Source organism: Oncorhynchus mykiss, chromosome 15, assembly GCF_013265735.2.
Source record: "Oncorhynchus mykiss isolate Arlee chromosome 15, USDA_OmykA_1.1, whole genome shotgun sequence".
Taxonomy (NCBI): Eukaryota; Metazoa; Chordata; class Actinopteri; order Salmoniformes; family Salmonidae; genus Oncorhynchus; species Oncorhynchus mykiss.
Genome location: NC_048579.1, coordinates 53,455,080 through 53,467,579, shown reverse-complemented (window position 1 = coordinate 53,467,579; position 12,500 = coordinate 53,455,080). Strand labels below are relative to the sequence as shown.

The following is a 12,500-nucleotide window of genomic DNA, read 5'->3' as shown; positions in this document are numbered from 1 at the left end:
AGTGCATTTTTAAAAACAACACTCCAGCCCTGGTGTAACCATTAGAAGATGACCCAGCCAGACTGGCACTAGCCTAATCAAATGCATGTCTCCGTTTTACAGCACTACAATTTAATTGTTCAGCTGAGATAATTCATCAGATTTGAATAAATATCATCGCTAAAGAGAGGGAACGAGCGAGACTGAGAGAGAGAGGGGGGAGAGAGAGTGGGGACAGAGAGAGGGGGGAGAGAGAGGGGAGACAGAGAGAGGGGGGAGAGAGAGTGGAGACAGAGAGAGGGGGAGAGAGAGTGGAGACAGAGAGAGGGGGAGAGAGAGTGGAGACAGAGAGAGGGGGAGAGAGAGTGGAGACAGAGAGAGGGGGGAGAGAGAGTGGAGACAAAGAGAGAGGGGGAGAGAGAGTGGAGACAGAGAGAGATGGGGAGAGAGAGTGGAGACAGAGAGAGGGGGGAGAGAGAGTGGAGACAGAGAGAGATGGGGGAACTAGCGGAGACAGAGAGAGAGGGGGGGTGAGAGAGTGGAGACAGAGAGAGAGGGGGGAGAGAGAGTGGAGACAGAGAGAGGGGGGAACTAGCGGAGACAGAGAGAGAGAGGGGGGAGAGAGAGTGGAGACAGAGAGAGAGGGGAGAGAGAGTGGAGACAAAGAGAGAGGGGGGAGAGAGAGTGGAGACAGAGAGAGAGGGGGGAGAGAGAGTGGAGACAGAGAGAGAGGGGGAGAGAGAGTGGAGACAAAGAGAGAGGGGGAGAGAGAGTGGAGACAAAGAGAGAGGGGGGAGAGAGACTGGAGACAAAGAGAGAGGGGGAATGAGCGGAGACAGAGAGAGATGGGGGAGAGAGAGTGGAGACAGAGAGAGAGGGGGGAGAGAGAGTGGAGACAGAGAGAGAGGGGAGAGAGAGTGGAGACAGAGAGAGATGGGGGAGAGAGAGTGGAGACAAAGAGAGAGGGGGGAGAGAGAGTGGAGACAGAGAGAGAGGGGGGAAAGAGAGTGGAGACAGAGAGAGATGGGGGAGAGAGAGTGGAGACAGAGAGAGAGGGGGGAGAGAGAGTGGAGACAAAGAGAGAGGGGGGAGAGAGAGTGGAGACAGAGAGAGAGGGGGGGAACTAGCAGAGACAGAGAGAGAGAGGGGGAGAGAGAGTGGAGACAAAGAGAGGGGGGGAGAGAGAGTGGAGACAGAGAGGGGGGAGAGAGAGTGGAGACAGAGAGAGAGGGGGAACGAGCGGAGACAGAGAGAGAGGGGGGAGAGAGAGTGGACACAGTGAGAAAGAGAGAGAACTAGTGAGAGGAAGGGATTTGTCTGCATGAAACTATTTCAGTGAAAAATGCTGCAGATATGACTTGCGGCAAAACAAGTGACATCAGAAAAAAACCCTGTCCCAGATAGTAAAACACGGCTAGTATTGATCGGTGTCTGTGTCACTGTATGTATGGAAAGTTCACTGCAACCTCAACGCCAATCAATCTCAAACCATTTAAAGGGTTGAAGAAGGGTTTATTGATATCAATAATTAAGGTCCTACTGACTGAGGGTCTATGGGTAATAAAAACCTAATTTCTAGAGAAAGACAGCATGACTGTGTTAGACCCAAAGCCTCTCTCTAAGTCAGAGTTGAGAATAAGTTGTTAAACAAACGGAAAGCAAAACTATTTATTGTGATCCGTGTAATCCAATCAGATGAATAGAGAGACTGTACTGTACAAGAACATTATAGAAGTGACACCCAGGCATCATGTGCTACAGAGGTAACCTTCAGCCAAGAGTTACAGCATATTAATCATCCTGGTCTATCCATGTGTTAGAAATCAACTGGTCATGGTTTGCTCTATTTGAATCGGTTCAACTATGGAGGACTGAGACTGAGAGGAGTGGAGGATTATTCTTCTAATGTTGCTCATCCAGCTTCATCCATCCACCCAGCAATCAGGACAATTATAACCCCAGAGGATTAGGGGTTGAGCTGGGCAGAGAGTAGTGGACGTTTCAGGTCCCTATGGAGCTATGGGGTTCACATTGGAAGTCCACTCTGAATAAATCACTTGCTTTAAATACCACATTGTCCATTTTAGGTATGACTCTGTAAATGTGTGTGTAGAGAGAGAGAGAGAGAGAGAGAGAGAGAGAGAGGAGAGAGAGAGAGAGAGAGAGAGAGAGAGAGAGAGAGAGAGAGAGAGGAGAGAGAGAGAGAGAGGAGAGAGAGAGGAGAGAGCTGTTGAATGTCAGCAGTGCAGATGCTCTTTAAGATCCAGCATGCTGCTGTGCTTGTGTGTGTGTGTGTGTGTGTGTGCGTGTGTGTATGTGTATGTGTATGTGTATGTGTATGTGTGTGTGTGTGTGTGTGTGTGTGTGTGTGTGTGTGTGTGTGTGTGTGTGTGTATGTGTATGTGTATGTGTGTGTGTGTGTGTGTGTGTGTGTGTGTGTGTGTGTGTGAGTGTGTGCGTGTGTGTGTGTGTGTGTGCATGTGTGTGTGTGTGTATGCGCCTGCGTGTGTGTGCACCAGCTAACTCCCAGTGTGTTTAACGAATAACCACAATTTAGCCACGCTGCCGAGGAGCGGGCGCCGTCACTTCGTATTAGTGTCTCCTAGACGCTTCGCTAGCAGGCTCCCCGTGCCATCCTCCTGCCTCCTCCTGCATCCCCCTTACCTCCCCCACCACCTCCAGCCTCCCACCCACCCTGCCCCCAGCATGCCTCACAGACACACACACACACACACACACACACACACACACACAGACACACACACTCATTACCCCAGCCAAGGGTTTCTCTAGCTGAGTAATTTATCCTTACTGCTTTCATTACACAGCTTATTGACAACTATGACAGTTTCGACATATACAGACATAATGCTGAATTACATTTGGTCTAAATGTATCGTGTTATATCATATTACAATATATTGTGTTGTAATATATTTTATAAAGGTGATTTAAACTAGAATATGACATTATATTACATCACATTGTAGGATAATACTGTATATTGTGCATTGCAGTACTTTGTGGATTTTTTTTCTTCCTGAAAAGAAATGTTAATTTAGAAAACACTGTTATCTAGAGAGCGTCTGGGGATGCAGGGTTGGTAAAGTGCACGTGCTGGTTCAGTTGTTTTATTTATTTTGTTTTATTATATATATATTTTAAAATAATAATGTAGCTACTTTTCTAGAGGGGAATTTGCTCCTAATTCTTAAATCTAATGTCATGGTACAGAATTATCTCCTGTTAGTAGTATGAGGACAGAAAGGCACGGGGTTGTGTTTACAGGGATGTACTAACATATCTGACCTTGTCGGAGCGTCCGTTGTTCAGGCTGAGGTTGTTGACGGCGGCCACCTTGGCATCCAACACCTGCTGTTCTCTCTTCAGCTGCTCCTTCATCTGTCTGGCCTCAGCGAAGGCCTTGGTCACAGCCTCGTGGTCGTTCAGATAGCCCCCCGAGGACAGGGATGACAGCAGGTCTGATGAGGAAGAGAGACAGACATAGAGTAGAGTATATGTTCATATTAGAGACTGGATAACAGGACAGGGATGACAGCAGGTCTGGAGAGGAAGAGAGACAGACATAGAGTAGAGTATATGTTCATATTAGAGACTGGATGACAGGACAGGGATGACAGCAGGTCTGGAGAGGAAGAGAGACAGACATAGAGTAGAGTATATGTTCATGTTAGAGACTGGATAACAGGACAGGGATGACAGCAGGTCTGATGAGGAAGAGAGACAGACATAGAGTAGAGTATATGTTCATATTAGAGACTGGATGACAGGACAGGGATGACAGCAGGTCTGGAGAGGAAGAGAGACAGACATAGAGTAGAGTATATGTTCATGTTAGAGACTGGATAACAGGACAGGGATGACAGCAGGTCTGATGAGGAAGAGAGACAGACATAGAGTAGAGTATATGTTCATATTAGAGACTGGATGACAGGACAGGGATGACAGCAGGTCTGATGAGGAAGAGAGACAGACATAGAGTAGAGTATATGTTCATATTAGAGACTGGATAACAGGACAGGGATGACAGCAGGTCTGGAGAGGAAGAGAGACAGACATAGAGTAGAGTATATGTTCATATTAGAGACTGGATGACAGGACAGGGATGACAGCAGGTCTGGAGAGGAAGAGAGACAGACATAGAGTAGAGTATATGTTCATGTTAGAGACTGGATAACAGGACAGGGATGACAGCAGGTCTGATGAGGAAGAGAGACAGACATAGAGTAGAGTATATGTTCATATTAGAGACTGGATGACAGGACAGGGATGACAGCAGGTCTGGAGAGGAAGAGAGACAGACATAGAGTAGAGTATATGTTCATGTTAGAGACTGGATAACAGGACAGGGATGACAGCAGGTCTGATGAGGAAGAGAGACAGACATAGAGTAGAGTATATGTTCATATTAGAGACTGGATGACAGGACAGGGATGACAGCAGGTCTGATGAGGAAGAGAGACAGACATAGAGTAGAGTATATGTTCATGTTAGAGACTGGATGACAGGACAGGGATGACAGCAGGTCTGATGAGGAAGAGAGACAGACATAGAGTAGAGTATATGTTCATATTAGAGACTGGATGACAGGACAGGGATGACAGCAGGTCTGATGAGGAAGAGAGACAGACATAGAGTAGAGTATATGTTCATATTAGAGACTGGATGACAGGACAGGGATGACAGCAGGTCTGGAGAGGAAGAGAGACAGACATAGAGTAGAGTATATGTTCATATTAGAGACTGGATAACAGGACAGGGATGACAGCAGGTCTGATGAGGAAGAGAGACAGACATAGAGTAGAGTATATGTTCATATTAGAGACTGGATGACAGGACAGGGATGACAGCAGGTCTGATGAGGAAGAGAGACAGACATAGAGTAGAGTATATGTTCATATTAGAGACTGGATGACAGGACAGGGATGACAGCAGGTCTGGAGAGGAAGAGAGACAGACATAGAGTAGAGTATATGTTCATATTAGAGACTGGATGACAGGACAGGGATGACAGCAGGTCTGGAGAGGAAGAGAGACAGACATAGAGTAGAGTATATGTTCATGTTAGAGACTGGATAACAGGACAGGGATGACAGCAGGTCTGATGAGGAAGAGAGACAGACATAGAGTAGAGTATATGTTCATATTAGAGACTGGATGACAGGACAGGGATGACAGCAGGTCTGATGAGGAAGAGAGACAGACATAGAGTAGAGTATATGTTCATGTTAGAGACTGGATGACAGGACAGGGATGACAGCAGGTCTGATGAGGAAGAGAGACAGACATAGAGTAGAGTATATGTTCATATTAGAGACTGGATGACAGGACAGGGATGACAGCAGGTCTGATGAGGAAGAGAGACAGACATAGAGTAGAGTATATGTTCATATTAGAGACTGGATGACAGGACAGGGATGACAGCAGGTCTGATGAGGAAGAGAGACAGACATAGAGTAGAGTATATGTTCATATTAGAGACTGGATGACAGGACAGGGATGACAGCAGGTCTGATGAGGAAGAGAGACAGACATAGAGTAGAGTATATGTTCATGTTAGAGACTGGATAACAGGACAGGGATGACAGCAGGTCTGATGAGGAAGAGAGACAGACATAGAGTAGAGTATATGTTCATGTTAGAGACTGGATAACAGGACAGGGATGACAGCAGGTCTGATGAGGAAGAGAGACAGACATAGAGTAGAGTATATGTTCATGTTAGAGACTGGATGACAGGACAGGGATGACAGCAGGTCTGATGAGGAAGAGAGACAGACATAGAGTAGAGTATATGTTCATATTAGAGACTGGATGACAGGACAGGGATGACAGCAGGTCTGATGAGGAAGAGAGACAGACATAGAGTAGAGTATATGTTCATATTAGAGACTGGATGACAGGACAGGGATGACAGCAGGTCTGATGAGGAAGAGAGACAGACATAGAGTAGAGTATATGTTCATATTAGAGACTGGATGACAGGACAGGGATGACAGCAGGTCTGATGAGGAAGAGAGACAGACATAGAGTAGAGTATATGTTCATGTTAGAGACTGGATGACAGGACAGGGATGACAGCAGGTCTGATGAGGAAGAGAGACAGACATAGAGTAGAGTATATGTTCATATTAGAGACTGGATGACAGGACAGGGATGACAGCAGGTCTGATGAGGAAGAGAGACAGACATAGAGTAGAGTATATGTTCATATTAGAGACTGGATGACAGGACAGGGATGACAGCAGGTCTGATGAGGAAGAGAGACAGACATAGAGTAGAGTATATGTTCATATTAGAGACTGGATGACAGGACAGGGATGACAGCAGGTCTGGAGAGACACAGAGATATATTTTTTTTCTGTGTATTTTAGTTTGAATTAAATAATATATTTAAAAAAATAGAATTAAAATAGACTTAGAAAAAGACTAAATGATTGTTGATTGTTCTGTAAACTGTAAATGGAAACTATGTCTCTGTTTGTCAGATTGCAGATTGCTCCAGCTCTTTCAGAGATAAAACTATTTGGATGTAAACAGTCTCTAAGGCCATCCAGAATAAACACTGTCCTTAACCCCTGTGAGGCGAATACATGACCACACACACATACAGCCGCACACCCACCCGGACGCAGACTGACCAGTTGACTGCTAAGGCTGTGTGTGTGCCTCAGTATGTACCTGTGTCTAGGCCTCCTCTCTCTTAGCCTCCACTGAGAGACAGAAACCTATAGATCACACGCACCCATACACATACAGACACCCCTGTCAAAAACCTGCCATGGGATGTTATTTCCCGTGGTGAACGTCACTCCCACCCAGCGGGCAGACAGAAACACACGCAGAACGGTAAACACAGTGGGCATCGGCATCCTGACAGACCATCTAAAAGCCCAATCCCTCAAATCTCAAATCTACACATCATTCAGATTTATTTAAAAGCTCCAGCAGTCCTCCTGAAAGGAGATACAGGTTTTCTGTTGCACAAATACTCACACATGCATGCCCGCTCGCTCGCTCGCACACAAACACACACACACACACACCTCCTTTCCGCCTGCCTGTCCACACTCGCAAACACACACGTTCCCTCACTATCCATTTAGTCTTTTTCATCCAAAAGCTTATGGGATTCTTTGAAGAGTAGAAAAGCGCAGGCAGGCAGGCGGCATCCCGGAAGATTACTCCTATTAAACCCAAAAAGCCTGCTAATTTCCCCCTCCGGAAACATCTGCCCAACACATATCAAAGATGATTCAATATGATTCTCTGCTTCTTTTCAGCGTTGTTATTTGTGTTATTGCCGCAGCTTAGCGGACGGAGCGGCAGCAGCATCTGCTGTGTGACTGTGAGAGGCGGGAGGTCGGAGCGAGGGATGAGGGAGGCCGTGCTATCGCTCTCTCTCCATCTCTGGGTTAGCTCTAACAAAGAGCTGCTCCAAGCTTATGGCCCTTTATCTGTCACTAATCCCTCCTGCTAATGCCATCGCAGGCCAGATTACGCTCTCAGATTTGTAATGACAGAGGAGTGAACTCTTACAGAAGTCATAACGGCAAAAATCGGATGCAGAGGGCTGGAGAGAGAGAGAGGCCGCTGGGGTGGGCTGTGTTGGCTGGCTTGCTGGATGGTAGTGGGTTTTAATCTGGATTCAATGTGTGTGTGTGTGTGTGTGTGTGTGTGTGTGTGTGTGTGTGTGTGTGTGTGTGTGTGTGTGTGTGTGTGTGTGTGTGTGTGTGTGTGTGTGTGTGTGTGTGTGTGTGAGTGTGTTTGTGTGGATAGAAATAATGGATGTGAACGTGTGTGTGTGTGTATGAGCAGAGATGGACTGTGTCTGCGTTCTTCTCTCTTTTTATGTGTGTGTGCACTGTGTGTGTGTCCTTGAGTGTCTGATTGCCAACCTAGGCATGACCCAGATAGGAGGGCTGGGGCCAACAGTGAGACACAGCCAGGGCCCAAACCCTACCCTACCCTGCAGCCTCACTCTGCCCTGGCACTAACGATTCAGAGTGGCCACACACACACTGTTGAAATTAGAGAGTTACACAGAGTGGGTCTCAGCTGTAGAGGTCACAGACACTGACAGTTCTCAGATCAGACTCTCTGAGACAGTCATTGAGGAGAGGTTGGATTGTGGGCGATAGACTGATAGAGGACAGATGCTGTGAGGAGACTGGACAGAGAGGAGCACGCACATACCCCCCGCCCCAACACACACACACACACACACACACACACACACACACACACACACACACACACACACACACACACACACACACACACACACACACACACACACACACACACACACGCACACACACACAAAGAATAATAAAACCATTGAAAGTCAAAACTCCCTGTCTCTCTGTGTTTGACTGCAATAGCTAACAACACAAATCTTCTTCTGACCTGGTAAACACTCTAACAGGAACAGATGGAAACAGACTGTGTGCCGTGGCAGCAGACAGACACTCATTGTGATCTAAATGAAACGGCTTGCCTCAACATCTTCCGTCTGAAACTTTTACAACCTAATCCATTTGTCAGAACAAAAAACATCTGGGACTTAAATCCACTAATCTGCTATTAAATCCTGCGATTTGCTGAAAAACACTGAGATTAGAAAGAATACAAGTTAGAAATGCCCAACTGCTGCGAGAGGAGGAAGGGTGTGTGTCTTATAATGTGTGTGTGTATTATAATAGCTGTGTATGTGTGTGTGTGAGTTCTAACAGCCGTGTCGTGTGTTTATAATAGCCTTGCGATGTGCGTGTGTGTGTGTGTCTGCTGTTATTGTGTTATTAATGCAGGTTGTTATGTGTGTATCGTTCTGTAAGAGGCTTGTCTAATCTCATCTGTGATAAGTCCCGTCTGTCACACAGCTACTCTATTCGTCTGAAAAACACACTCTCCTCTTCCATTACTCCATTTCCCCTGCTATCCATCACACTCCTCCATCTCTTTTCCCTCCTCCTTCTCCTCCTCCTATTCAAACCCCCGCTTAACCATCCCTGCCTCTCTGATGCTAATAAATGCTTCACAATAATATACCCTACAGGCATACACAATGGGAAAACATAGCCTACACTAATTATAGCACATCATTTTTGTTTGTTTGTTTTGTTACTTTTACCCCTTTTTCTTGTTATCCAATTGGTAGTTACAGTCCTGTCTCATCACTGCTATTCCAGTACGGACTCAGGAGAGGTCGAAGGTCAAGAGCCGTGCGTCCTCCGAAAAACGACCCAACCAAGCCGTACTGCTTCTTGACACAATGCCCACTTAACCCAGAAGCCATCCGCACCAATGTGTTGGAGGAAACACCGTACACCTGGTGACCGCATCAGCGTGCCCTGTGTTCGGCTCGCCACAGGAGTCGCTAGTGCACGATGGGACATCCCTGCCGGCCAACCCCTCCCCTAACCGGGAGGACACTGGGCCAATTGTGCGCCGCCCCATGGGTCTCCCGGTTGCGGCCGGCTGCGAACCCAGAAACTCTAGTGGCACAGCTAACACTGCGAATCAGTGCCTTAGACCACTGCGCCACTCGGGAGGCCTTAATTACAGGTCAATGTAGTCAATGAACTATTATTGTAGCATGAATAAATGACTTAAAACACTACTTAATGGTGATGTGAGTGAAATAAATGACATTCATGTGTATACATTAATTATATCACATTAATGTACATACTTTAAATATCTACTACTACTAATATTATTATTGTTAATGTTATTACTGTTATTATTATATTACTACCACTATTTCTACTTATTCTATAATGGATTATATATTTTTTCCCCCTTATCAATCTACACACAATACCCCATAATGACATCACAATACTGGAGAGAGAGAGAGAGGCCGCTGGGGTCACAATACCCCATCATGACTTCACAATACCCCATAATGATAAAGCAAAAACAGGTTTTTAGACAGTTTAGAACATTTATTTTTTTTAATCCCGGAAATATCACATTTACATAAGTATTCAGACCCTTGACTCAGTACTTTGTTGAAGCACAATTGCCAGCGATTACAGACTTGAGTCTTCTTGGATATGACGCTACAAGCTTGGCACACCTGTATTTGGGGAGTCTCCCATTCTTCTCTGCGGATCCTCTAAAGCTCTGTCAGGTTGGATGGGGGGCGTCGCTGTAAAGCTATTTTCAGGTCTCTCCAGAGATGTTCGATTTGGTTCAGAGACTTGGTTCAGATTTGGTTCAGAGATTCAGAGACTTGTCCCGAAGCCACTCCTGAGTTGTCTTGGCTGTGTGCTTAGGGTCGTTGTCCTGTTGGAAGGTGAACCTTTGCCCCAGTCTGAGGTCCTGAGCGCTCTGGAGCAGGTTTTCATCAAGGATCTCTCTGTACTTCACTCCGTTTATCTTTCCCTTTATCCTGACTAGTCTCCCAGTCTCTGCCGCTGCATAACATCCCCACAGATGATGCTGCCACCACCATGCTTCACCGTAGGGATGGTATTGGCCAGGTGATGAGCGGTGCCTGATTTCCTCCAGACATGACGCTTGGCATTCAGGCCAAAGAGTTCAATCTTGGTTTCATCAGACCAAAGAATCTTGTTTTCATGGTCTAAGAGTCCAGTCCTCTAGGTGCCTTTTGGCTAACTCCAAGCAGGCTGACATGCCTTTTTACTGAGGAGTGGCTTCCGTCTGGCCACTCTACTATTAAGGACTGATTAGTGGAGTGCTGCAGAGATGGTTGTCCTTCTGGAAGGTTCTCACATCTCCACAGAGGAACTCTTGCGCTCCCTAACCAAGGCCCTTCTACCCCGATTGCTCCGTTTGGCCAGGCAGTCAGTCTAGAAGAGTCTTGGTGGTTACAAATGTCTTCTATTTAAGAATGATGAAGGCCACTGTGTTCTTGGGGACCTTCAATGCTGCAGAAATTTTTTGGTATCCTTCCCCAGATTTGTGCCTCGACAAAATCCTGTCTCCCAGCTCTAATTCCTTCAACCTCATGGATTGGCTCTGACATGCACTGTCAACTGTGCGACCTTATATAGACAGGTGTGTGCCTTTCCAAATCATGTCCAATCAATTGAACTTATCACAGGTGGACTCCAATCAAGTTGTAGAAACATTTCAAGGATGATCAATGGAAACAAGATGCACCTTCGATTTTGAGTCTCATAGCAAAGGGTCTAAATACTTATATAAATAAAATAAAAATGACATGTATTTTTAAACATTTGCAAAAATGTCCCATTAAAATGTATTGTGTGGAGATTGATTTGATTTTTTAAAGGTGTGTTATGTTCAATTTGTGTATGCGTGGTGAGTGGGCGCAGTCCCTTACCTATGGAGCTGACTCTGGATGGTGGTCCTCCGACGCTGGAGGGGGCTGTGCTGTGTTTCATGGACCCGGTGCTATGGTGGCCCAGCTTCATGGTGGGGACCTGTGGGGAAGCGGGGGAGGTGGGTGACTTGCTCTCGCTTGCTGTCTTAGGCTTGGACGACAGGTTCAGGGGCTGAGCACCCTCGTCCTGCAAAATCAAAACACACCAGTTGTGGCCTAGTGGTCGCTGGGTGGGTTCAACCAATCACTGAGGATCACCTCGGACGTTTGCCCAATCAGAAGGCTTGGATTGGATTCTACAGCAAGGCAGAGTGGACAAACATGTGTCCCATATGGCTCAAACCACAGGATAAGATTCCCAAACAAAGCTAAAATACATACTATATTCCCCATGCCATGGAAGAGAGTCATGCACATTCTCTGCCTCCTGAAAGAGGTACTGGACATGCAATGACTCAGGCTGAGAATAGATGCTCGTGAGTCGTGCACATGCCACACAGAAGAGGACAAGCATCGCACACTTATAAAATATATCATCCACAGCACCCGACACATACTATGCTTCATAAGGACACCACAAGAGCCCCTGTCAGACACTGAACCTCTTCAAGGTCGACCATTAAGTACAGCTGAGAGCTTTAACAACGGCTCATAAGAAAGCGGACGGGAAAAAACAAGAATATAGAATAATGCCAGTTTTGTCGTTGTTGATTAAAAGGCAACATGTAAAGACTCTCTGAGAGATGTGACCTGTTGAGTTTCAGCAGCAGACCACATAGTCGAAGACACAGCTTCACAGCCTCTCATCAAGTATAGATGAGGAGTTTCACTTTCCCAAGTGCAGCACATTGGCAGACTTGAGGAAGACAACAGCAGTAGACAACAGTAGGAGCTTCAAGCGTCAAACACAGAGTGGCTGTGTGTGTGTGTGTGTGTGTGTGTGTGTGTGTGTGTGTGTGTGTGTGTGTGTGTGTGTGTGTGTGTGTGTGTGTGTGTGTGTGTGTGTGTGTGTGTGTGTGTGTGTGTGTGTGTGTGTGTGTGTGTGTGTGTGTGTGCGCGCGCGCCATGTGGTAGCACAGTATATCAATTAATTTCCAAGGGAATCTCCACCCATGATGGGTTATCTCGTTAGTCACCGTGGCAAGAGCACCCCTGCTGATGACATAATCCAATCAGAGGAAGCG

At 46.3% G+C, this 12,500-nt stretch overlaps 1 protein-coding gene across 1 annotated transcript in view; it reads right to left on the bottom strand.

Moving 5' to 3' along the window:
• sox5 (SRY-box transcription factor 5) overlaps positions 1–12,500 on the bottom strand; it is a gene marked incomplete in the record, with an annotated part of 119,016 nt that overhangs the window by 4,184 nt on the left and 102,332 nt on the right. Inside the window, 2 exon segments of the mRNA NM_001164068.1 lie at positions 3,289–3,461; positions 11,317–11,503. Coding sequence (NP_001157540.1) covers positions 3,289–3,461; positions 11,317–11,503 — 360 coding nt within the window.